The following is a 27,098-nucleotide window of genomic DNA, read 5'->3' as shown; positions in this document are numbered from 1 at the left end:
TAGAGGTGCTGGGAATCTAACGCAGGTTTTCTGACTTGCCACAGCTTTTGCTTCCTTGGCAGAACCTTCAAGTGCTTGTGGTTACCTCTACGCTATTAGAACCCAAAGCAGCATCAGAGAAGGACTACAGTGGAAGCAAACAGGGCACAAGAAGAATATTGTAACAGACTGAAAAAAATTTATTGGTAAGAACATTAACTGGACAATTTGTTGTTGTTTAGTCATTTCAGTCATATCTGCCTCTGCACACATTTGTGGTTTTTCTTGGCAAAGATACTGGAATAGTTTGCCATTTCCTTCTCCAGCTCATCTTTCAGATAAGAAAAATGAGGTAAAAGGTTTAAATGACTTGCCCAGGGTCACATAGTTAGTCAATGTCTAAGGCCAGATTTGAACTCATGAAGAGGTGTCTTCCTGACTCCAGGCCCAGCACTCTAACCACTGTCCCACCTAGCTGCCCAAATTGAGCAATATCAGGTACTTAAATTAATAAAATTATAAGGAAGTATTCCTGGGTGAAGTACAGGAGAATAATCAATTTATGTGGATATGCATATGCTGCTTGGCATAATGGAAAAAGCCCTGGTCATAGAATCAGGAGGCCTGACTCTGCTGCCTCCTTGCTGTGTGACTCTAAGGAGGTTACTTGTCCCATCTGAGCCTCTATTTCTTCAGTCGCTAAATGGTAATAATGATGCTTACCACAGGATACTTGTGAGGAATTTTTTTTTTCAAATAATCCTTCAAGTGCTATAGAAATGTAAGGTATTCTCACTCATGTACCCATAGCAAACATCATGGCAGAGATGCCAGACCAGTATTCTACCATTAGCTCACATTTACACAGTTCTTTACAGAATCTTACAAATGATCCTGGGAAGCAGGTAATTCTTTAAGCCTCATTATTCCCATTTCATTGATGAGGAGAATGAGGTTGAGAGAGCAAGACCCAGAAGAATCCACCAAGAGAATTTTACTTGAGTGTCCAATTTATTTTCTCCATTGCAACATGAGCTCTCTAAGAGAGTTCAATGTCAATAACTCTGGGAAGTTGAAAAGCAGCTCCCACCACACCACTACTGGTTAGAGGGGGGGCTTGTTTCCTCTGCAAAGCTGCAGACATAGATTTGATCCACATGTTTTGAAATGACCTAATGTTCTGCATGAGAGAGGCAACAGTTCTGTTATCCTCTGCTCTGCTCAGTCAATAACTGGGATGTTATGTTCAGTTTTGGAAGTCACATTTTAGAAAGTACTCTGACAAGCTAGAGCAGCTCCAGGTGGATGATTACAATGGTGAAGTAACTCAAAACCATTCCATATGAGCTTCAGTTGAAAGAACAGGGGAAGTTTAGACTGAGGAAGATAGGATTTTGGTGGTGGGAGGTGAAGCATGTTTTTGAGGAGATGTCATGAAAGATGGTGTAGTGGCAAGAATGCGGAATTTGGAGTTAAGATCTGGGTTTGCATCCTGCTTCTGACACTTACTAGATGTGTTAGCAGAATGTAAGCTCCCTGAGGATGGTGACTGCTTTCATTTTGTCTTTGCAGCCCTAGCATGATACCTCACAAAAAGTAGACACTTAATGAATACTCGTTGAAAAGGACTGGATGGCTGTAAAAAATGGAAGTTAATCACTTTCTCTGAGATTCAGTTTCCTCATCTATAAAATGGGGATAATACCTACAGTACATACCTGAAACAAGATAATCTTTGTTGGTTAGTCAATCAGCATTTATTAAGTACCTGCTATGTGCCACATACTGTGCTAAGTTCTGGGGACCTACAGAAAGGGCAAAAGACAGTATCTGTTCTTAAGGAGCTCACAATCTTAGGAGGGAAACAACATGAAAGCAATTTTGTACAAACAAGATATAAGCATGATAAACTGGAGATAATCTCAGAAGGCACTAGTATTAAGGGGCATTGGGAGAAGCTTCTTGAAGAAGGTGGGATTGTACTTAGGACTTACAGGAAGCCAAGAGGCTGAGATGAGGAGGGAGAGTATTTCAGGCAGAGGAGTCTGCTTGTGACAATACACTGTCAAGAGGCAGTGTCTTGTTGAAGGGGGGAGCAAGGAGGCTAGTGTCACGGGATTTTAGAGTCATGGGGATGAGTATATGAAGACTGGAAGGGGGAATGTGTGTGTGTGTGTGTGTGTGTGTGTGTGTGTGTGTGTGTGTGTGTGTGTGGTTATTAAGGGCTTTAAAATCCAAATATGGTGACAGGGTCAGGCCTGTGCTTTAGGAAGATCAATTCAAAAGGTAAGTGGAGCATGGGCTGGAGTGGGGAGAGACTCTAGGCAGGGAAGTCCACTGGCAGGCTATTTCAGCAGTCCAGGCATGGGGCCATGAGGGTCTGTACCAGTGGTGGAAATGTCAATGAAGAGAAGACGGAATAGTGTTGTACGATATTCTAAAGGTAAAAAGAGACAGGACTTGGCAACAGATTGGATATGTGAAGGTGAGAAAGGAAGGAGTTGAGCATGACAGGTAGGTTGTAAGCCTAGATGACTAGGAGGATGGTGGTACATTAGACAGTAACACAGAAGCTGGAAAGAAGAGAGGGTTTGGGGAGAAAGGTAATGAGTTCAATTTGGGGCATGTTGAGTTTAAGAGGTCTATGGGACATCTAGTTCAAGATATCCAATAGGTAATGAGAGACACAGGACTAAAGATCAGGAGACAGGTTTGGGCAGGATAAGCAGATCTGAGAATTATCAGCACATCTGTGGGAATTGATGAGATCATCAAGTAAAAAATAACAGAGAAGGAGAAGAAAAGGCAGAACCATAGAAAACAGTGATGTTTGTGGCATGACCTGGATGAAGATCCAGCAAAGGAGACTGATATGTAGGAGAACTAGGATAGAATAGTGCCATGGAAACCTAGAGAGAACAGAGTATCAAAGAAGGAAAGGATGATCAACAGTGTCAAAGACTGCAGAAAGGTCAAGAAGGATGAGAACTGAGAAAAGGCCATTAGATTTGTAAAAGCAATTTCAGTTGAATGATTAGGTCAGAGGTCAGATTATAGAGATAAGAAGAGAGTGAGAGGAACGGAAGTAGAGGAATCTATTGCAGATAGCCTTCTCAAGGGGTTTAACCACGAAGGGGAAAAAAAGATATGGGACAATAGTTGGCAGAGATAGATGGATCCCTATTAAAGGTTTTCTTTCTTTCTTTCTTTTTTTTTTTTAAGGCAGTTGGGTTTAAGCGACTGGCCCACGGTCACACAGCTAGTAAGTGTCAAGTGTTCAGTCTGAGGCCAAATTTGAACTCAGGGCTGGTGCTCTATCCACTGAGCCACCTAGCTGCCCCCCCCCCATTAAAGTTTTTTGAGGATAAGGAAATATAGGCATGTTTGGAGGCAGTAGGGGAATAGCCAACAGACAGGGAAAAACTGAAGAGATTGCATATGAAAGAAGGGGAAACAACTCCAAAAGACTCATGATGAAAAATGCTATCCACATCCAGAAAAAGAACCATGGAGCCTGAATGCAGATCAAAGCACCCTATTTGATCTCTTTTTTTTGTTTCTTCTTTCTCGTGGTTCCTCCTATTGGTTCTAATTCTTCTTTACAACATGACTAATGTGAAAATATGCTTAACATGAATATATATGTAGAGCCTATATCAGATTTCAAGCTGCCTTAGGGAGGGGTGAGGGAATGGAAGGGGGCAAATTTGGACTCAAAATCTTATGGTAGTGAATGTTGAAAAAGAAAAATAAATACATTTTTTAAAAAAAGAGGGGGAAATTTGAGGGAGGAAATGGGATGGAATGGTATTACTTAAGCATGTAGAGTGGTTTCCTTTGGCGAAGAGAAGGGTCACCTTCTCTTGTGAGATAGGGGTAAAGGAGAAGATGGTGATGAAAAGTATCTGGGTGATGTTGATGGAAGGTATCTGAGCGATACAAGATGAGTAGGAGGGGAGAAGAGGAAACTCTTAACAAATTATCTCAATTTTTTCAGTGTAATATTAGGCAAAGTTCTCAGCTGGGTGGGGGTGGGGGGGGCAGGGCTTTAGAAGGTTTGAGGAAGGATAAAAAGCCACTGTGATAAATGAGCTAGTGAGTCAATTAGGGAGGTGTAAGAGGACTGCCTTGCTGCTGTGAGGGTCCAGTTGAGTTTGCGTAACATAAATTTGTAGTGGATTCTGTTAGCATGGCTTTGTGATTTTCTCCAGCTTTGTTCAGCAGCACATGAATGACAGTGAAGGCAGCAGATGGTGGAGTAATCCAAGGCTTAGGCTTGGCAGAGCAAACTCAGTAACAGGATAAAGGGGCAAGGGATTCAAGAAAAGAGGCCACCGTAGAGTTGAACTGGCTTACCAAAGGGTCAAGATGGGGAAGGGAGGAGAATGCAGCTAGTAGTGTAGGGGTGATAGCCTGGAAAAGTGAGGGATCATGATATTGGAGGTGAGAGTGAGGAAAAAGAATAGGGTTTGGGGTGGAAAGAGGGGGAAGAGAGAAAGACAGAGAGAGAGAGAGAGAGAGAGAGAGAGAGGGGATAATAGATTGTCACAGGGGAATTTCAGAGTTCATGAACATGGAAATGGAGTATTTGTGGGTGATGGCAAGATCAAGGGGATGGCTTCTGGGTGTAGCTAAGGTGGGGTGGGAGAGTAGATCATGTGAAATGAGTAAGGTAAGGAACTGAGAGATATTTAAGCATGTAGGCTGAAGTCCCCTACTATGTGCAAGCACAGGAGCTGGGGAAGAAAGGAAGTCTATGGGCCAGGCACTAAACTGATTGAAGAAAGAAGAGTGTCCTGGAGGTCAGCAGAGAATAGCTACTAGAATTTTGATTGGGTGGTAGATATGGATTGAGTGAACCTCAAAGGAGAAGAGGCTCCTGAGTGATGGTGGGAGAGGGTCGCCTTGGAAGTGTCAGTGGGGAGCAAGGAGTATTGCAAAGAGGAATCTCCCACCGTGACCAGTGAGTGGTGGGGTAGGAGTGAAAGTGCAACCAATGCTGGAAAGGGAAGCTAGGTATCAGGAGGGAGCCAGGTCTCAATGACAGAGGACTTTGCAAACTTTCAAGTGCTATCTGAATGTCAGCTATTATTACTAGGACAGCAATTAAGACTTATTCAGCTTGGTTCCAGATGGTGGAAATAGGAGCTACAGCCAAGGGGAAGGTATAGTTGCAGAGAGTCACATTTAGCCTCAATATAAGAAACAATTTTTCTAACAATTAGTGCTTTCCAAAAGTAGAAAAGTTTACTCCAGGAGCCCCTCACTACTGGAGGTGTCCAAGACATACTAGAATGGATTCATGCTTCAGGTAAGAGTCAGATAAGATGAATCCTAAGGTCCCTTCCAAATCTGACCTTCTATAAACTTCCTAAAAATCAGAGGTTCCCCAAAATATAAGGGGACTGCCTTCTGAGGTAGTGAGTTCTCCAGCACTGCAGGTCTTCAAGTAGAATCCACTTGCTGGGGATTTTATAAAAGAGATTTGTGTTCAGGAAGGAGTTGGATTGGATGACTCCTGAGGCTCCTTCTCAGAGGCTGTAGTTTTAATGGAGAATTGTATTGCTTGTAATCTTTCAACATTTTAAGGTCTTTCCCACTTGTCCTGTGACAAACTCTGCTGGATCTCCCTTGGTGCAGTGAATTAGAATCCTCTTGTCTCACTGAATCTGCCTCTGAATTCCCTTTGCAGGCAGGTGAAGTTCAAAGTGCTTGGGTGCAGCCTTCAAACTACTCTAGTCACCACTTTCACAGAGCTGACCTGACAATAATGAATAAAAAGAACAAATCTAAATTCAGGGTCATCACCAAGCTTGTTGTTCCTTACAGTTTCTATGAACTTCTTCGTGCCAGCCCTTCCAAAATCATCACTGAGAGCTACTGCAGCCTGCCTTTCCCCAGGGCTGCCACATTTTAGACTCGTGAGGAAAACAGATGGAGACCACAGGAGAGAGAAGAGGAAAGATCCAGTCTGCCCATATGAGAAGGGAAGGAAAGATGCTTAGCCAAGAGGGGCAGTGTGGCCATGAGGAAAGAATCCTAAGCTTGCAACAGACCTGGGTTGGCTTCCTGGCTTTGTCTCTTATTAGCTGTGTGCCCTTGGGAACACCACTTCAGGGGGTTCTGGGGCAAAGAGTTATGGAGTTGGCATCAGAAGCTCAGATTCCGACTCCTGTATGATCCTGGGTGAGTTGCTTTCCCTCTTTAGATCTTAGCTTTCTCATCTGTAAAATAGGTGGTTGGACAAGATTCTCCCTCAGTTCCCCTCTGCCATTTTTAAATCTTAGCATTCTATTGTCCCTTCAAGTCTCAGTTTTCCCATCCTGAAAGTGTACGCAGTAATAAAAGCTCACATAACACTTTAAGTCTTCTGAAACACTCTCCTCTCAACAACTCCATGAGGATAGTAGCACAACTATTATTCTTACTTTACAGAAATGGCAATTGAGTATCAGAGATCAGTTAAAAAGTAGCAGAGTTGGGATTCAAAACAAGTCTGTGGTCTTGAAGGCCAGGACTCCTCCTACAATAATTGCCTTTCCCTGAAGGGGAAGGAGGGAGGGAGAAAGCAATCACATTTCTTGCAGTAGACACTATTGCCTGGGAGGTAGTACTGGCCTTGGTTTGGCAGACTCTGGGTCAGTGTCTTGGCAATGACACTCCCTTACTATATGTGTAAGGAATGTGTGGGATGATACACTTCTAGATCTAACAGTCTCTGCTCTAAGATATCTCTGTCTCTGTGTGCTTATCTCTTCCTCCCCATTATGACATTGCAAAGATTGCAAGCCTCCGTTTTCTCATCTGTAAAATGGGGATAACAGAAATATAGGCAGTGCAGGCAGGTTAGGGTAAGCAACCCAGATCTTTTGATCCTAAGTCCTGTGCTCTTCCCACTAAACCACATTGAGTCTGTGAAGTGCTTAAGAGCAACAGAAACTGACGGCTCGTTATCATAATTCCTCATATTTACATAATACTTTATGGATATCAAACTCCCTTATATCCATTAACTCCCAACACAAAGTTATAGGGCTCCCTAAATCTGGATACTCTAGAAGCACCTGTCATAAGATAAATATCAATCTTGTTTGAAATTACTGCAAAGTAGATGAAATGTTTAATTAACACCTTCACTCACAGAATACTTCAAGGACTGGGCAGAAAGAAACTCATTTTCATAGAGTGCTATCAGCTAGGAGGGGGGCCATTCTGTTTCTGGCTTTGTCTCAGACAAAGAGGCAGTATGGTGGAGTGGGACAAGCACTTCTGCTCTTATCAGAAGTTGGCAAACATGGGTTCAAGTCCTCACTTTGGCCACTACTAACTCAGTGTGTGACCATGGGCAAGTCAAGCCTCCCTCTGAGCTTCAGTTTCTTCACCTGCAAAATGAGGACATTGAACAAAATGACCTCTAGAGCCTCTTCTAGTTCTAACATATAATATATGTTCTAATTCTAACAATTTGGTTTTCTGTGTCCTAATACCTTGTCTTTAATTCCATTTAAAGTTTATACAGTGCAGTACCATATACTATGGAATTTGTTCCTTATAAAGTAGGTAGTACAAAATATGATTACCTACATCTTATTGAGATTGAAACTGAGCTTCAGAGAAGTCAACTGGCTTTCCTAGAGTCGAAGAAGTATGTCAGCCAAAGTTCAAATTCGGCTTCACTGACTCCCAGTCCAGGATGCTTGCCAAACATCAGGCCACTTGAAGGCCCTTCTCAGACTCGACATTGTGTTCTATGTTATAACAATTTATATTCTAATATCTTGTTCAGCTCTATCATTCTATATATTAAGAGTCTGTGGTCAGTTTCAATACACTCTTCCATTGCTATCTTCAATCCATGCAGAACGGAGAATAAGTAGTTTGGGTTTCAAAGCAATTGCTAGTTGATTCTTGAGTCTCCTCTGGCTAAGAACATTTCAAATAAGGTCTACCAAACACAGTATCAGGAAGATATTTCTGATTTCAACTATCGTTGGCTAGGATATTTAGGTTTCTTCACTTCAATGAAAACAGACAAAAGATATCTACAAAGATAACAAAACACATTCAGCAAACACTGAATCCTTAATCAAAACCTCTTGAATTTTCAACTCGGCACTTGTGAAAGCTCCTGAATCTCATTTCTCTTCTTCTGTTGGCAGTTTCTTTTTCTCTCCTAAATCTAAGGCTATGTTTAGAAGCAAGCGCCTTTGATTGTTAACTTATGCTTCTATCAGAAAACTGTCTAGCGAACAATGTGACTACACAATGCAATGGCCAACCATGGCCCATCGATCTGACCTTCATGAACAGTAATAATAACTTCTGCTTTTATCTCTTTACAGTTTTGTGAGGTAGCAATTGCAACTACTACCGTCCCCAGTTTATATATGAGGACACTGAGACTCAGATGACTTACCCAGAGTCACATAGCTAGTAAAGGTCAGTCCTTTCTACTATACCACACTGACTCCCAAGGGGCAATGACAACAACACATACAAGCAGGAAAAGAGCTGCCGAATTAGAGCTGGAGGGTACCTTACAAGTTATCAAGATCTATCCAACGCCTTTCTTTTATCAATGAAGAATGGAGGCCCAGAGATGTTAAGAGATTTGCCCAAGGTCACAAAGGCAGTAATCAGAGTTGGGTTTGAACCTAGGTCTTCTGACTTCAAATCCAGAGCTCTTTCCACACGTACCACATTGTTTCCTTATCACTGATCTTCTGTTTGAAAATCAGTTTCTCATCTAGTAATAAAAATGTACCTAAGGGAAAATGAAATTTGAGTGCAGTTCCTATAATCACAAAGCTGTTTCTGGTAGGGGGACAAAAATTCAGGTTTATGATCACTGAGGACTAGAAATTCTTCCATTAGACGGCTAATTTGTTATTTTTTTTTCTCCAGTTGAGCAAAAAGAAATACAAACCTGGTGACAAAACTAGTAGGTATTTCACACTTGATGAAATGAACTAATAACTTTAAAGTTTTCTTTTTATAAAGTGCTTTCTTCATAATAATTCTGAGAGCTATTAGTATGAGTATTACTGCCCCCATTTTATAGATGAAGAAAAGGAGGCTAAATCACTTGCTTACAGCTACACAGCTAGGAAATGCTGGAGCAGAGATATGAACACAGGTTTCCTGGCTCCAAGTTTGTACTTTCTTCTCCTTGCTGCAAAGTGTCCTCCACTCAAATCACTATGATCTAGTAATTTTATAAGGCTTCACAGAATCACTAAATGTTAGAGCTGGAGATTTTTAGAATAAACAGTATTAGAATACTGGATGCTAGAGTTGGAAGAGATCTTAGAACATAGACTAAAAATGACTTTAGAATAAAGAATCTTAAAATGTTAGCGGTGGAAAGGACCTCAAAATCTTTTAGTTCAACCTCTTCTTTTTACAAGTGAGGAAAGCAAAATCCAGAGAAGGGTTATAATTTGGTCAAGGCCACATAGTGAGCTGCAGCAGGGTGGAGGACTAGGACCTGGACTTCTTTAGTTCACTGGTCTCCACACTACACATGAACTTCTGGCTTCCTTAATTTCAAATGGGAAAAGGTTAAAAAGGGACTGTCTTGGCAACTGGCTAAAACACCCACCAAATATGAGTCTGGATGTCTTTTTTTTTTTCATCTAATGGCAGTGTTAAATCTATACAAAAATGAAGAAACTCCTCTTCCAGTGGAGTTTGCATCTGGAAAGTATTCAAACCAACTGTTGTCCTAAGTCTCTGGGAACCACTGGAACCTTTGGCTTTGGCTCCAACTCACTCTGCTGGTGCATTATTTCAATTCTGGAACTTTACACTAAATAGCTTAAAGAATGTTCATTTAGTTTGGGGGAAAAAGAGGTACCTTTCAACACAAGCCCTTTGGAATCCAACAGGGTGGAAAGCAAGAGATTCATTTGTCCACAGATCAATCAGTTAAGGGAGAATGCAAAGCAAAAAGGACCCTGAGGCCATTTCCCATGATCCTTGATATGATTCTTTATTTCTCTATTTTCTGCCTCCTCAGAGCAGGACTGGTAGTAGCAAGTACAATTCCTAACTGAGGCCCACATCCTCCATAGTATTTATCTAGACCAGACTCTGAAACTCATATTCGGAGTTTCCATGGCCAATCTGATTTGCTCATGATGTATGGGAAGAGATTTGAACACAGCAAATTCCTCTGCTACTAACTCTGTGCGTGACCTTGGGCAAGTAATTTCCTCTTTGGATTACAGTTTCTTCAACTATCATCAGAGCTAAAAGAACATAGAGCACAAACTGTCAGAGCTAGAAGGAACCTTAGAATATTTGAATAAGAATATTAGCGCTACAAGAGACTTCAAAATATTGAATGGTGGTCCATAAAGTATTAAAGCTGAAAAGGAGATTTTGGATCTCATTATCTAGTCTCCCCAACAAGTCCTACATTTCCCCACCTCTATTGCTTTTGCTTATGCAAATTTATTCCCTTTGTCCCAAATTCCCCACCCCCACCACTGCCTGCACAGAACCTTTAAGACCCAGCTCCAATGATGCCACCTCTCTGAAGCCTACCTGGATTCCTCCAACTTAAAGTGATCTCTCCCTCATTGGATCATGTAACACTTTGTGCTACTTTTATAAGCACACATCATATTATAATCTTTTTTTTATTTGTGTCCAAATTTCATCTCCTTCACTAGAATAAAAATTCCTTGATGATGGGGCAATGTTTTATTTATCTTTGAATCCTTCCCTTCTCTGAGCATAGGACATTCATTGCACATAACAAGAGGTTCATAAATGTTTCCTGAATGAATGAAATCACATCCTTTTTTTTCCTACTGTGCACACAGGGATATAATTAAAACTCTCAGGGAAACACAAGCATTTTTAGAATCACAGAATCCAAAACCTTGATGTTTCTGAGCTCTGTGGCCCTGCCTATACTACATGGGTGCTTCAGAATAATTTACCATGATACTGTGTATTTAAGAAATGGCTGAATAATGAAGACTGTCACAACTGTGAGCAGACTGGAGAGGGCTAGAAGCTAACATGCAGTAGGATAAGCCACAAAGAGTTAAAATGAAGGGGTTTAATGCCTTCCCTAGACCATCCCCCCTTTAGCTAATCTGTCATGTAATGAAGAAAAGCTCCCAGCACAGGACAGCTAGCTGCCGGCTCACTTACAGCAAACTGATTAAGAATGTTCAACCGACGGCAGACTGTAGACCTTCCCTGGTGAAAATAAATAGACTGTATGCAAATGTGTTTGTCACTTTGACAGCATGTCTCAATTAAGGCATCTCGTTGCTGTGGGTAGGCTCGGGCGCTGCAGCTGTATAGGGGAGCCCACTGCATTACTGATACTCGGGGCTTGACCCTCATCCACATGCATGCATTTTAAAAATTTCTGCCTTCCCCCAGTACACTTGCATAATGCTGGCAGACACGTGAAGCCAGTCACAGACAGGAAAAAAGACACTTTTATCCTCCCTAGTTTACAGACCTGTGAAGGCACAAACAGCTCTTATTTCAACAGTTTGGGGTGGCTTTTTAATTGTTTATTCGACTCCCCCTCCCCCTCCTATCTACTCTATCTATCTATGTATCCATCCATCTATCTATCCACACACATAGGGGCACATGCACACGCAGACACATGCTATCTACATTTATGTGCATACGGAAACACACACATTTATTCTCCATTTATTGGAAAAGGGCATTAAAATAGTTCCTCATTCTCACTGAAACAGGAAAACAATTTCTTTACATTTAACACTAGGAAATTTTTCAAACCCTCTGCATATTTTCAAAAATGCATCTGCCCAGGAGGAGTGTGTATGCGTGCAGAAAGAGGGACAAAGGCTACTGGGGAAAGAGTCCCCCCCCCCCCACACCACCCCTTCCCTGCCTGGGGCTGCCATCCTGGATACACTATGTGGCCAAAGCTTTCATTGTTAGCAGCGGTAGTGACAGTCACTCAGGTTTGTTCCAACTTTGAGCTGATGCCCAGAGGGATGGGATGAGGGGGCAGAGGAAGGATCTTCCAGAGGTAGGAGGGTATGGGGATGTAGAAACAATGTCATTTTGGGGTGATCTTTAACCAAATCTTTTTTTTGGTAGTAAATGCATCCCCTTTTTAAGTTTTAAAGCAAAAACAAAAAAAAAAGCAAAAACAAAAAACCCCCTAAAGATAAGGCATGTGACTGTTTCAAACAAAGCATTAGATGGATGAGAAAATTCTATCTCCAAACTTGCCCCTTGAACTAATGACCTATGGCAAATGAAAGATTTTTTTTACTGCAAGATTCTTAAGTGTTTAAAAGTTGAAATAAAACTGAAATGATATCTTAAAGGCTACTTCATTAAATGAAATAATTTAGTGAAACTGCCTTCAAAATTATTTCTGTGTGGTACTATAATAGAAGAAGCAATGGATTTGGAATCAGACAACCTGAAATCAAATTCCAGGTCTAACACAGTCCATATTTAGGTGTCGTTTAACTTATTTGAGCCTCAGTTTTCTCATCTGTAAAATGGTGTTGGCCTAGATGATTTCTAAGATCTTTTCCAGCTTTTGATCTTAGAGTTAATTTGCGATTATGATTAGCAAGTTTGGCTTTAAGATCATTTTGGTTTTATTTTGCCCTTAAGAACCCTGCATTGAGGGACCCCCCCCCCAGAAAACCTTGCATATATGCTTGCTTATTCCATTTAACTCTGGTGTTTTGTTTTCTCAAAGTAGGTCCTTCAGTGAAAGTATGTGTATAGAGACGATTGCTGGAGATAAAATGAACAATTTTGAGTATAGAAAATTGAAAAGTTTTTGCACAAAATCAATGAAGTTAGAATTAGAATGAAAATAGTTAACTGGGAAAAATTTTTTTGCAGCAAATTTGCTGGATAAATATCTGCTATCAAGGATATATAGAAAATAGATACAGATATACGAGAACAAGAGCCATTCCGTAATAGGTAAACGGTCAGAGGAAATGAATAGAGAGTTCAAAAGAAGAAAGGCAATAGCCATATGAAAAAATGCTCCATATATTTTATAATAACAGAAGTGCAAATCAAAACAACTCTGAGCTCCACATCACTTCAATCAGACTAGCAAAGATGACAAAAAAAAAAAGAAAAGAAAAGAAAAGAGAAAGGACAATTGCAAGAGGGACTGTGAGAAGAAAGTCACACTAATACACTGCTGGTGGAGCAGTGAATTGGTCCAATCATTTCATTCTGACAAACAATTTGGAACTATACCCAAAGAATCACTCCTTTGACCCAGAAAAACCACTACTAGGCATATAGCCCAAACAGATTAAAGAAAGAGAGAAAAGACAATAAGTACAAAAATGTTTGATAGCAGCACTTTATGTTGTAGCACAAAACTATAAACAAAAAGGAGGTACCTATCAATTGGGTAGTGGTTGAACAAATTATGATAACAGGGATGTAATAGAATATTATTGTGCCATAAGGAATGATGAAAGGGACAGGTGTAGAAATAGCTGGGAGAACTTGTATAAGCTGATGTAGAGTGAAATGAGTGGAACTAGTAGAGCAATTTTTAAAACAACTTAGAAAGACTTAATAATTCTGATGAATGCAATGACCAATCATGACTCCAGAGGTGTCATGATGACTCAGTCATGCATTTTACCTCTCGATAGAGAAGTGACAGAATCGAGGAATAGAATAAGCTACGTTTTCAGACATGGCCAGTATATGGATTTGTTATTCTGGATTATACTTATTTGTCAGTTGCGTGAATTATAGTATAGAAGCAGGGGAGGGTGTAGAAGGTATAGTGACAGTGATGCAAAGAAAAAGAAAGAACATCAATGAAACATTTTTTTAAATATTCAGAAGAAAACAGAAAGAAGTTCAGAAGGGGACAAAGACAAGGAGAGTAGTTCTGGTATTCCTGTATTAAATTTCATATATATTACAAAAAGCCTCTGAGCTGCACATAAATTCAAGTATTCACATACTCTTTTTCTATTCGTTATACAGGGAAATGTTCATTTTGTTGATGTTAGTCAAAATCCTAATGAAAAAATAAACTTAACAAAGGAAGAATGTGTATATGTGTGAGGGGGACAGTTTATTCAAGTAAGAGTCATTTTTATGCACATTTAAGAAGGAAACAGGCTAAAGCTGGGTTAGGTGGAAGGGGAGAGGGGTGAATACTAGAGCTGCTGGGATTCAATCCGAGGTCTCTTTGATGACCATCTCCAGCCTCTCTCTGGCAGTAGACCAGAGTATCATGATTTGTTTTGATGTGGCTGGTTATTTCTTCAGCAAATTTATTACATGCCTATTCTGCTAGGCAATGGGTGGTGGTGACTGGGTGGTCGGGGGAGGTAGATACACAGGTTAGTGAGGTCCAAGTTCCTATTTCATGGAGCTCTGTCTAATAGAGGACAAGAAACCAGTATATAAATATTGGTTAACATATCAGTAACATTCTTCTGACACAATGCTGGTTGTAGTCATATGCTGCTGGGTTTGGGTCTTACTCTATCCTCCATTCTCTTTGTCAATGGTACCCTTAGAAGACTTTGGTGCCTCAACACTCCACCTTATCAAAGGAATAGTTTTACATCTGCTCTGAAAAGAATTTCAGAGACAAAGCATCTAATTCAATCAAAGGAGTTGATGAAGAACAGACAAGATTCCTTCTTTGCACAAATGTGTGATCACAGTGAGACACTGACAAAGAGAAGTTAATTTTTTATATCGTGGTACCAGGTTTAACTTTGGAAAGACATTAAACATACAGACAGTTTTCCCAACATTTGTAATAGATGAAAATACCTCTGGATCGCCTGCATCAGAACACAGGTGTTTACCCTGTAGAAAATGACTTCTGATATGGATTTTCTGGGAGTATATTAATAAAGAACAACCAAATTGATTTTCTTAAAGCCGAGGTTTGCTGCCTTTTACTTGGGGATACAGAGAAGGAGCCTGCCATGCTAAAAGGTTCTAATGAGCTGGTTCTCTCTCAGGTAGTGTGAGCAGAAGCTGTTGGATTTAATGAGTTCATAGAAGAGTCAAAAGAGTTGACTGCCATGGCCATGATGCTTTGCTTCAAATTCTGGGAATTTCTTTAGTGAGATTTTGAAACAGAAAAATAGTTTTGAATATTAGAAGTTGAGAATACCTTCACTAGAAAAAACTGTCATAAAAAAATTCTGAAAATCAAGCTGAATTGTAGATGGCTAGCTAATATTTCTGAATAACCCATTTTGGAAGAATTGTAAAATAATGGCTCTATGCATACCTGCCCAAAGTGCATGGTGATGGGCCTCCTGTCTTCTCGGACTTTGGAATCCTTTGTTTCAGCCAACGGTGAAGGAGCAGCCTTTGGCAAGGGATCTTCTGTGGCTGGGCTACAGCCATTTTCAGCAATATCCTGTGAGGCAGAAAAAGGTCAGTGATGCTGCCTTTGGTATACACTGGACTAAATATATAAAACGCAGGAAGATGGGAGGCTTCATGGTGAGTGGAAAACTACTGGGAATCAAGAAACTTGGGTTTTCTCAGCTCTGCCACTAAGGGGTGTTGGGCAGTTCATTTCCTCTATCTGAGCCTCTGTTTCTCTGTCCATAAAGTGAGGGAGTTGCCCTGGATCAGGGGTGGGGAACCTGCAGCATTGAGGTCATCCGTGGCCCTCTAGGTCCTTAAGTATGGCTCTTTAAATCCAGACTTCATAGAACAAAGGGCTGCACTTGAGGACCTCGAGGGCCATATGTGGCCTCAAGGCCACAGGTTCCCCACCCCTACCCTAGATGATCTCTAATGTCCTTTTAAATTCTGATAATCTGAACTCTAGGATCCCATCAATTCAACTATTCTATACTGCATATTCTAATATTTGATGTTGGAAGGCTCTTTCCAACTATTTACATCTATTTTATACTATGTTTATTAATGTACATGTATCTTCTCCCTAGCTGGGAGCTGAGTATTGAGCCTTTCTCATAGCAAGTACTCAATAAACATTTATTGAACTGAACTGCAACTTCTCCTCGGGAATAGAGGCTGCTGAATTGAAAACCTAAACTTTATGTACCTCTGCAGCACTTGGTAACGATAGTGAGAGAATGACATATAGCTTTGCAAGGGTGACTGAAGGCTGGCCACTAAAAGACCCTGCTTTGATTATATAACCCCTGACATGGCCCCTCCAGTTTCAATCTTGGTAAGGTACAATAATGAGACACATAAGCTGATAGCCAATTAGAAATGGGGTTTTTGGACATAAACTGACCTAAAGTACTTAGGTCAAATAAAACAAAGAGGTGGATGGGCTCTGTCTGCTCCAGAGAACAAGAAGAGACCTTTTTTTTCAGATCCAGATGGTGACATGCAATGCTTCCCAAGAAGGAACAGAGGAGTGAGAACATGTGTCTGTGTATGAATGTGTATGTGTAGTAGTAATGGGGAGGGTAAGCAAAAGAAGCAATGTAATTAGTTAAAATGGTCTAGAAAAAACAATTTCTGCGAGTGGACCAGGTGAATTTTTTGAATAAAAAATTAATTAACAGTGCAGGGTACTATACATGGGATAATATATTCCTGAAAAGAGAAATATATAAGAAGATGGCCATAAATAATGAATCAAAAAATTGTAAAATACCAAAAATGGAAGGTGGTAAAGGTAAAGGGAAGGGAATAAGATACTACAAGTGCCAGGCACTGTGCTAGGCACTTAAAAAATATTAACTCATTTGATCCTCACAACAACTCTGTGAAGTAAGTGCTATTATTATCCTTCTTTTACAGTTGAGAAAACTGAGGCAAACTGCCCAGAGTTACATAGCTAGTTGAACTCAGGTATTCCTGATTCTGGGTCTAATATTCTATTCACTCTGCCACCAGGGACTTGAGAATGCAGAATGTAAGAACACAGAACATGAAACGACAGAGCTGGTAGGGAACATGGAATGTTGGTAATAGAAGGAATGGCCTTTCAACTCTAACATCCCATAACTAACACCTTATATTGTAAGGTCTTGTTAGGTTTAATGTCCACAGCTTCATAGTTTTCTATGTCCTAGGATTTTTTCCTAGTGATTTCATCAGTAACTTATAGTTTTGGAGAGTTGCCAAGGGCTGAAAGGCCTTGAACAGAGGTCGTTCTGACTCCAAGACTGGGTCTCTCAATATGAGATCTCTTATATCACTGATAGTCTATGTCCTAATGTCTTCTCCAACTCTAACATTCTATATTCTAATGTAATATTCTAAGGTTTTTTCCAGCTGACCTTTTATGTTCTATGTTCTAACAGTGGATATTCTAAGGTCCCTTCCAGGTCTAATTAAACTCAGTTAAAAATATTTATTAAGTGCCTAACATGTGCCAAGAATAAGCATGATCTCTGGGGGTATGAAGCCAAAACCAAACATTTTCTGTTTTATGTTGTAAGGTTATTTGTAATTCCACAGCTCTGCCATATGTTCTCTGTATGAAGTCCTGTGCTAGAATATGTGGGTGACATAAAGACAATGACAGAGTCCTTGCCCCCAGTGCAGCTGACAATCTATGATAAGGAAATAATACAGCTCTCATGCAACACCCTTTCTGTTCTCTCTCAGTGGTCTCATTAGTTCCCATGAATTCAACTACAACCTCTGTGCACATGTCTCCCAAATCTATATCCTCTTAGGAGCTCCAGATCTACATCTGCACTTGCCTACTAGACAGAAACACCAGGATGTTCAACAGATACTTCAAACTCAATGTGTCAAAAGCAGAACTCATTGGCTTTCCCCTAAAACCACTCCTCTGTCTAATATTATTTCTATTGAGGGCAGCACCTTGTCCTAGTCATATAGGTAACTTCAGACTCCTCTCCTTGGTCCTTCACTCTTATTCACTCCACACAGAGAATTAATCACTAAGTCTCTTGATCTACCTCCTTAACTTCTTTTATCTGCCACCTTCTTCCCACTCATACATATCCAAATCTTAGTTCAGTCAATCAATCATTAAGTGATCACTAGGCGGCAGGCACCATACTAAGCGCTAAAGGTAAGAAAAAAGGCAAAAATACTATTCCTGCCCTCAAGGAGTTCACATTCTAATGGGACAGACAGCACTTAAATAACTATGTAAATACAAGATACACACACACACACACACACACACACACACACAGACAGCAGATGGGAAGTAATTTCAGACAGAAGACATTAGCTGGGCTGGGCAGTAGGGGACAGAGGGAGAATCAAGAGGGGCCTCCTGAAAGCAGAAGGTGCTATCTGACTTGAGTCTTGAAGGAAGCCTGGGGAGTAAGAGGCAGATGTGAGGAGGGAGAATATTCCAGGCATGCAGCTGGGGTAGAGAAGGTTGAATGTGAGAAACAGAAAGTAAGACTGTGTATCTGGATTGTAAAGTTCATGAAGGATAGGAAAGACTAAGAAGTCTGGAGAAGTAGGAAGGGTCTAGGCTGTGAAAGGCTCTCCATGTCAAAAGGAGCTTTTGTATTTGATCCTAGAAGTAATCGGGAGCCACTGGAGCTCACCTACACAGTAGGGATTGAGATTATTAGACCTACACCTTAGAAAAATCACTTTGGCAGCCAAGTGGAGGATGGGTAGAGATGAGAGACAGGGAGACCAGTTAGAAGGTTATTGTAATAGTCCACGTGAGAGAGGATGAGGGCAGGTGCAAGGGTGGTGGCTGTGTTTATGTGTGTGTGTAGAGAGAAGGGGACAGATATGAGAGATGCTGTGAAGATAGAAATGACAAGGTCTGGCTACAGAATGAACACATGGGGTGAAAGGGAGTGTGTGAGCATGGGACACTGGGACAAAGGTAGTATCCTCAACAGTAAGAGGAAAGACAGCCCTTCTTGCCGGGATTATTGCCTCCTAATTGGTCTCCGTACCTCTATTCTTTCCCCTTCATAATCTATTCTTGGGACAGCTGCCAAATAGATATTCCTAAAGCACAGATCTGACCATCACCTCCTTGCTCAAGATAGTCGAGCGGCTCCTTCTTCTTGTGACAGTTAAGTACAAATTCCTCTGTCATTTAAAGCCCTTTGCCATCTTGCTCAAACCTATCTTTCCAGGTTGATTTTCCATTACTCCTCATCATTTACTCTATGGTGGCCAAGTACTGGCCTCCTCACTATTCCCTATATTAGCATTCCATCTCCCACATCTACCACACACAGCAAGGGCTGTTCCCTGTATGTATAATTCTCTCTCTCTTCTTACCTCTATCTCTTGGAACCCATAACTCCATTCAAAGCTCAGTTAAAGTGCCCCTCCAAAAGACCTTCTCTGATTCCCCCAGTTACTAGTATCTCCCAATCATCTTTTACTTATTTTATATGCATACTATGTTGACTTATCCATGAACATACTGTATATCTGTAGTAGAATGTAAATTCCACGAGGACAGGGGCTGTCTCATTTCTGTATTTGTATTCTCAATACTCACTACAGTGGCTGGTACATAGTAGGCACTTAGTTGGGAAGAAGTCCCATACTTGTGGCTTTGCATTACCCACACCTGAGTGCTAGAGCCAGGCTTCAAAGGGAAAATATTTTTGGCTCTAGGTTTGTTATCTGTAATGCAAGAGAAAGCTTCATAATCCAGAGCAGTCAGGGAACCCCCTCTGCATCTCTGACCCAGATTTCTCACGGGTGACTTCACTCCTCTCCCCCTCTCTCGCCTGCATTGAGAGGCCCTTTCTTTTGCTAGCCTAATACATCTACAACCAAGGTACTTGAAGAGAAGAAATGCAAATTAGGAAATGAATATTGATATCCTCCATTGAGAGCAATGTTGGAATTTCCTCGATTGAGCCAGAGCAAGATTTTTAATGCATTTAGAGAAGAGAAACTGACAGCTGTGACAAGGTGTGAACACGGTTATTCTATACAGTACATACCTACAGCTTACACACACACACACACACACACACACACACACACACACACACACACACACCACACACGCACACACGATGTAAACTCTCCCACAGAACCAAAGGTCACTGTCTGACCCCAACTCACTTCCAGCATACAGAGACAAATTCAAGGACTGGAAACAAAAATCTTTGCTAATGGAAACTGCGAATTTGCTTCCATGATGTTTCCGAAGGTACCAGGGAAATTCACAGCCTTCTAGGGCTTTCCAGGCAAAAAGTGTTAGCACAGCCATGCTACATGAACTATGATTTCACATTAATTTTTACAATGGTTGGATCAGCTGTGAAGGCGTTGCTAGCTAACACTATTTTAAAGATGGTCTGACTGAGGCACCAAGAAAGTCTCTTACATAACAAGGTCTCACAACTAGTTAGGGGTGGAACAGGGCCTTCAACCTAGTTCTTCAGATCCCTAATATCATGCCTTTTTTTTTTTTTAGTCACAAGACCAGGTAATGGTGGATCCCAGTGTCACTCAATCACCTTTTATTTATTTTATATGCATATTATATTTACTCATCTGTAAATATATTATATATCTGTAATAGAATGCAAACTCCATGAGGACACAGGGGCTATCCAGCTCATGGGCTCCCAGGATCATGGGGTTTAGAGTGATCATGTCATAATGTAAAAAGCTTTGGACTTGGGGTCAGGAGATGGGAGTTTGCATTTTGGCTTTGATATTTACTAGCTGTGTGACCTTGGGAATGTCAACTTCTCTGGACCTGAAATTTCCTCAACAGTCAAAAGGGGAGGATAAGTTTTGACCATATCTATCTCACAGAGCTGTTGTAAAGGGAAGGGCTTTGTAACTATAAAAGTACCACTGGACTATGAGATGATGATTACAAGAAACAGAAAAGAAAGTTGAGATCATCTAGCCTATCCCTTACATTCTACAGATGAGGAAACTGAGGCCCAGAGCAGGAAATTAACTGGCCAAATTCACATCTGTAATAGTAGAACTGAGATGTGAATTCAGGTCTTGTGATTCCATATTCAATACCATTTCCCTTGGAAAATTCACATTGGTAAGAAACTTGAGAAACATTATGAACATTGGGAAACCTCTGATCACAGCTCAACTCTTCCTTAACAAAGCGTGCAGGAAATGAAGTCAGAGGACCTGGATGTGAATATTGGTTTCCCCACTTAATACCTGTTTGCTCTTGGGCAAGTCATTCAGTTTGCTCATTTACAAAATGAGAGGGTTGGACTAGATGACCTCTGAGACTCCTCCTAGCTCTAAATCTATCATCCTATCAATGCTCTTTTCAGCCACATGGCCAGGCAGTTGCAGAGTAGGGCCTTGAACCCTCGTTTCTGGATCCAGGATCCAAATCTCAATTGATATGCCTGGCTTGCACTTTAGAAAGAGGACTATTATGTTGAAACTTCCAAAAGGGCTGTGATCTGTGCTCATTAAACTGAATTATGTCAATTTTACCAGACTGAAAAAAAATTCTATCTCAAGAATTACACTCCTGGCTAGAAACGATGTCTAATGTGAACCTATTTTAATGGCCATCTGTGGGGGAGGGGCAACAATTGTGGGGACCAACAATACATTAAAAAAATGGGGCACTAGAAGGGCAGTGACACCAGATACCTCACAAGAGCTCTGCACATAGGGAATATATTTGGTTTTAATCTGCAAGCCCAGGTACTCAGTGCTACATAGGGCTAGGCGATGATTCAGAGGTGCTGAATTCTCCTTCCTGAAAGTCAAGGAAGGTATTTCAAACATTTTTTCTTAATTCTGTGCAGTTAGCCTTCAAAGGAGGCCAAGTAAGAGAAGGACTCAACCATCTTGCTACGCTGATGGAGAGAAATAAGTCACCCATCCTTATTATTAGTTTGGGGTTGAAGTACAGGAGGTGTGAAATAAAGCCATGCCACAGTGTCTGTTAACAATTATTTGCTATCAGTCACAGGGATCCTCTGAAAACTTCCATTTCAGTTGCTTTGAAATACAGACAGAAATTGGGCCTCCATTCAATCTCCACTACCCTATTAAAGACGGACCTTCCATACACCATGATGACCTCTCAATAGGTCAGCCCCGCATTTCACATTTGCAATTCAAACCCAAGGCTGGAGCCCAGAAAGGGCAAACTGGGCTCTTGATTATATTGAAGAGGTCATCACTGCTATGCAGAGTGGCAGGAGGCAGATCTCCAGCTTGGCGCATCTTAAAATTATATCATTGTCTGGATTTGTATCACTGTTCAGAACTGTATCATGGTTCATGTTCATTACACTGATTGAAACAGTATTACCGTTGGGAAATTGTAACATTGTTTGGAAAGGTAGCATTGTCCAGAACTATGTCTCAATTAAAATATTGCTGCCCACAATGGTTTAAGTGTTTGAAATTGCACCATAGCTCAGAACTGTATTGTTTCTTGAATGTGACTGTTAAGAATTGTTCTGAACAATAGTTCCAAACTGCTTTAATTCTATGATGAAATCTGAACAGGGGATATTTGGCTTAGACATTTCCTGGGCTCCACATGGATGTGTTACCATATAAAAGGGAAAAAGAGAGGAAAAATTATATATATATTTATTTTCAGCTGCAGTGAATAAGGTCAGGCAGAGCAAAGCCTTAAATTGGCCCAGGAAAGAAAAGAGAGCAGGCAAACACTGCAGAAGATCCAAATTCTGTACCCACCGAACAGTGCTGGAGTTTCAATTACAAAACAGCTCTGCTACTAAAAACTGTAAAATATCAAGTCTGCAAAACTCTGTAAAAGCAAGGGAGGGGAAGTGAAAATTGAAAAAGGTATACTAATGGATCTGTCAACAGTCCAACGGTGACAAGACACATTTCTATAAAATGTCCGATGGTTACTGAAACGGGTTTCACCATTTATAGTGCCTGAAATGTACTGACACTCTCTCTAGAACATTATCTCTCCAAATGAATCTTGAAATAACTTGGAGGGGGGAGTAGAAGAGGGAAAGAAATGGAGTGGGGCTCTACTCAGTGGATTGTTTGCAAAGGGGGCTTTGGAGGGGTGGATCCGGGGAGATCCCGGCTCTTTAAACAAGCTATTTTTTCCCCCTTCCTTCAACAACAACAACAAAGCTCTATGAGCAATACTGGTTATTAGTAGGAATGTGAAATAATGCTAAGGATGGATCTATAAGGTCTACTTGTATATTTAGGAATAGCTAGAAGACCTTTTACTGTTTGGGTTTTTTTTTAATACACTGGCCAATCAGAATATCCTCGGGCTTTTTCCACTTGGTGGTATTTATTCTGCGCAAGAAGAATCTTCTAGGGAGAGCAACATATCTTTATTTAATGATTTTAGGTAATAGTATAATGCCAGTGACAGCCAAAGAGCTAGCTGGTGAGGAGGGAAAAATTGCTAGAAGTAAGAAATTTATTCGTGTTTTACATCTGTGATCAAATTCAACTGCCAGTGACCAAGATGGGGGGGGGGGAAGTAGGCTGATTGAAAATAACAAGCAAATGATATATTCTATTTCCTTCTAAACTCCCTCTCCCCCATTTCTAATAGACAGTGATAGGCTATGCTTAAGGGGCTCTGCATTTCTATCCCTGGCTTCTAAATTTCAAGACTCTAAGTCTGGCTGTTAAAAATTCATTTTCAACTGAAGCAAAGACCATAAGCTTTCAGTCAGAGACAGCTGACCTTCCAATTAAAAGAAAGGAATCAATTTATTTGATTGTTCCAAGGTAATTAGAGGCCTTTTTGACTTAAAACTTTAAACTGGTTTCCATCTAAAACAACTGACATCCTAAATAAAATGGAAGCCTGATGTGGAGATAGATTGAATGAAGCCCATTCCGTGTATGTGCCATGAAACAGTAACATTGTTCACATTTCTATAGTATGTTACAATACTGTCACATGCATTTTCTAATTTAAAAATTCTTTAAAATTGTCCTTTTTATTATATTTTCTCATTTGAGCCTTAAAATAATCCTAGGAGGTCCACAGCGTATTATCTCCATTTTGCAGATTAGGAAACTGAGGCTCAGAAAATGAAAGTAATTTTCTCAAGGTTACAGAATACAACTTGTCTTTTACCCCCCAGCCCAGTGTTTTATGACAGCATGTCTGCCTTCTTATAAATCAGCCCAAAAAGAAGTTTTAAAAATAAGGACTGTTAGAGTGGTCTTATATTCAGCAGTAAGTACACACAACTTGCTTTGGAATGGGGTCAAAGTATAGTCAGATTTAAAAAGCCAACATTCTTCTTTCACTCTAACCTCAAAATTACCCTATGTAAATACATTTTCCAAATCAGATAGGTTAAGGTTATTAAACAGCATGACAGCACCAATCCTGAGTCAATGCTGTATCTTTCCTGCGTATCATCGCTAGATAAATCTTTCAAGTCACATGTCATTCCTCTGCTCATAAAATCTTTAGTGACTCCCTGCTGTCCACAAAATAAGGTTCAAGCTCCTTTGCCTGACATTCAAGGCCATCTACAATCTGATAGTAAAGTACTTTTCCAGATTTATCCCACATTCCTCTACCCTGCACAACTGACAATCTCACCATGCTGACCTCTCTCTGTTGTCCAAGCACATCCTGCATATTCTTGCCTCCATGTTTTTGCTTAACTATTCTTTATGCCTGAAATGCCTTAACTTCTCTTGAATTTCTACCACTGTTTAAACATGAACCCAAAGACCACCTTCCAGGAAGCTTTCCCTGATTCCTTGTCAATGATGACTATGCTCCTCAGACTTCACATAGTACTTTGCCCTTCTCTAAAGTATATTTGTAGTATTTACTAGGCATTTGTGCCATGTTCAGTCTCATCTCACTGCTAGACTAGGAACACCCTGAAAGCAGGGACCATATCTTATCTCAACTTTGCATCCTTCCTAATGCCTCACACATATTCTGCCCACTAGACATTAATAAATGACAATAATAACTAGCATTTATAAAGGGCTTTAAGGTTTGCAAAGAGCTTATGTTACCTCATTTGATCCTCACAAGAACCTTGTGAAGTAGGTTCCATTATTATTCTCATTTTGCATGAAGAAATTTGAGGATCTAGAAGGTTAACTGACTTGTCCTGGGTCACACAGCTAGTAAATATCTAAGTGAGGATTTGAACTCAGGTCTTTCTGACTCCAGGTCCGGCACTCTCTCTAAGGTGCTATTCAGCTGCCTTTTATTTATTTATTTTTGGTAAATGTTTGTGGAATTGAATTAAACTAATTTTAAAGTACCCTATGCATCCATGTTCATACCATCAAGTGTAAGACAGTCAAGCTGATGTGTTTTTTACTGTTAGGACATACTGGAGTCTAATAAGCATCATTTAGAAATCTCAGAGATCTTATACATCTTAGGGCTTGGGGGACTGAGGCACCAAATTAGGAAGCTGAACCCAGGGCATATAGCGGTGGAGTAATACGGGCTAGGATTAGAACCTAGGTCTCCTAGTCTAGTACTTTATTGCTACACCATGTTATCCTTCTATTTTCATGTAGTTCTATCATTGTCAAAGAAGCCACAGAATCTTTCCCCTCTGTCTTCCCTCTCACTCCTCCTAACAACACAAAAGCAACATTCTCTAATTTAATCCACCATAGTGGGGCCATTCTGGGGAAGTAGCTACCTTAAACCCACCATGTGTGTTTCTGGATGTTACGTGTGTTGATGATGTCTATACTGTGAATGCCAGTGTTACTTTGCCCAAGGGGCCATTGGGACAGTGTCTGAGTAGGCACCTGGGCTCCAGAGAGCATAGTTACTAGAGGTAAGAGAAGCCAATTTCCACAGACCCCTGCCCTTTGTTACCTAGACACCATGGAGTAGGCCAGGGACAGACTGACAGCAGGAACTCTGAACTTTTTTGCCTTTGTAGGCTTAAGCCAAAGTCTTAATGTTATTTGAAGACAGTTTTTTGTCTGTGAATATTTATAACAGTGTGAAAAATCCGGGACAGCTGGTAATGCATTTTGAAGTGTGCTAACAACACTGTATCAAACAGCTCTCTATTGATCACATAATGCTTTTTGTGGCTAAGCATTTCATACGCGGGGCTTATACATTTTGAATAAGAACTTCAAGTACCTTTTGCTTCAAGCGGTTTTTCACCTCTTTTATTCCCAGTTTTGCATGATCTTTTGCCTGCATGAAAAATTAATTTAAGTTAAAAATCCCTTTCTGTTTCCAGCAGCGACTGCTTGATTTTGGTCAACCGTGAATCACCTTCTCTGATTACTAGGAACAGGGAAAGGGAAAAATGGGATGATCAGGTGAAAACATAATGGTTAAAAAAACAAATACAGAGCTCAAAGGTTAAGGGAAAAAATCCCTTAAGACACTGCAAAGATTTTGTTTTCTATGGTTCAATGGCACAAAACATCCCCTCCCCCAACTAATAATCCACCTTCCCCTCCCCCCCTACCAAAGCTCAGCTTCTTTTGCTCTAATTATTTATCTGAGCTGCCCAGGGACAGCTCCCTGTAGTAGGGGACCGACAGGATTCTGCAGGACTGGAATTCCAGTGAAATTTCACCAGGTTAGGGCTGACAACTCCAGGCTGTCTTTGGTGGCAGGCTGCAGCTGATACCTCAACCTCTGTCATCAGGTTGTTTTCCAGAAATTTATATCTGCAGAGATGCCCAGGTTTTTGCCTTCGTATCAATTTTTTTTTTAGCTTGGTACAGTTAACATTGGTGATCATGGCTCACATTAAAATCACCACAATTTTAGCCATTCATTAGGCACCAAAAGGATGAATGAAATTAGGTGGGTATCACCAAGAAAGAGAGAGCAACTGCCAGGGGAAATGTCTGAGTCCGATAAGAGATGTGAAGATCATGAATCTGGGTGAATCTCCTATTTCCATTTGGCTGAGGGATACTAGGCTCTGAAACAACACAGTTCCTACAGTGTTATAATAAGCTAGAAGGTGAAAAGGAATACAGTAGGTTAGATTCCACAATTAGTAGTCTTTGGTACCTTGCAAAATAGCTTCTTCATTTTGAAAAACAAAATAAAACATTAGAGGTGGAAAAAGGTTTACTAGGATCTGGCTTCAACTGTGACAATCTCTCTTTTCTCTTTCCTTGTGGCAGTGTGGGATGAATTATAGGCAGATATTCCACAACTTCAATATTATTAATTGGTTGCATGGAAAACATAGTCAGTGTTGTAAGAGCTGGTAAAT

General features: G+C 40.6%; 1 protein-coding gene across 7 annotated transcripts in view; it reads right to left on the bottom strand.

Moving 5' to 3' along the window:
- Nucleotides 1–27,098, bottom strand: part of DENND1A (DENN domain containing 1A) — a 691,139-nt gene that overhangs the window by 73,347 nt on the left and 590,694 nt on the right. For all 7 annotated transcript variants that reach the window (XM_078150133.1, XM_078150134.1, XM_020967516.2 and 4 more), the window contains 2 exons: nt 25,997–26,053; nt 15,251–15,382 (listed from right to left, as the gene is read on the bottom strand). In XM_078150133.1, the coding sequence (XP_078006259.1) occupies nt 15,251–15,382; nt 25,997–26,053 (189 nt within the window). The remainder of the gene's footprint in view (nt 1–15,250; nt 15,383–25,996; nt 26,054–27,098) is intronic.

This window comes from Phascolarctos cinereus, unplaced genomic scaffold (assembly GCF_003287225.1).
Source record: "Phascolarctos cinereus isolate Bilbo 61053 unplaced genomic scaffold, phaCin_HiC Scaffold_2;HRSCAF=192, whole genome shotgun sequence".
Taxonomy (NCBI): domain Eukaryota; kingdom Metazoa; phylum Chordata; class Mammalia; order Diprotodontia; family Phascolarctidae; genus Phascolarctos; species Phascolarctos cinereus.
Note: the sequence above shows the minus strand (reverse complement) of the source record. Positions and strands in the feature narration are given on the sequence as shown.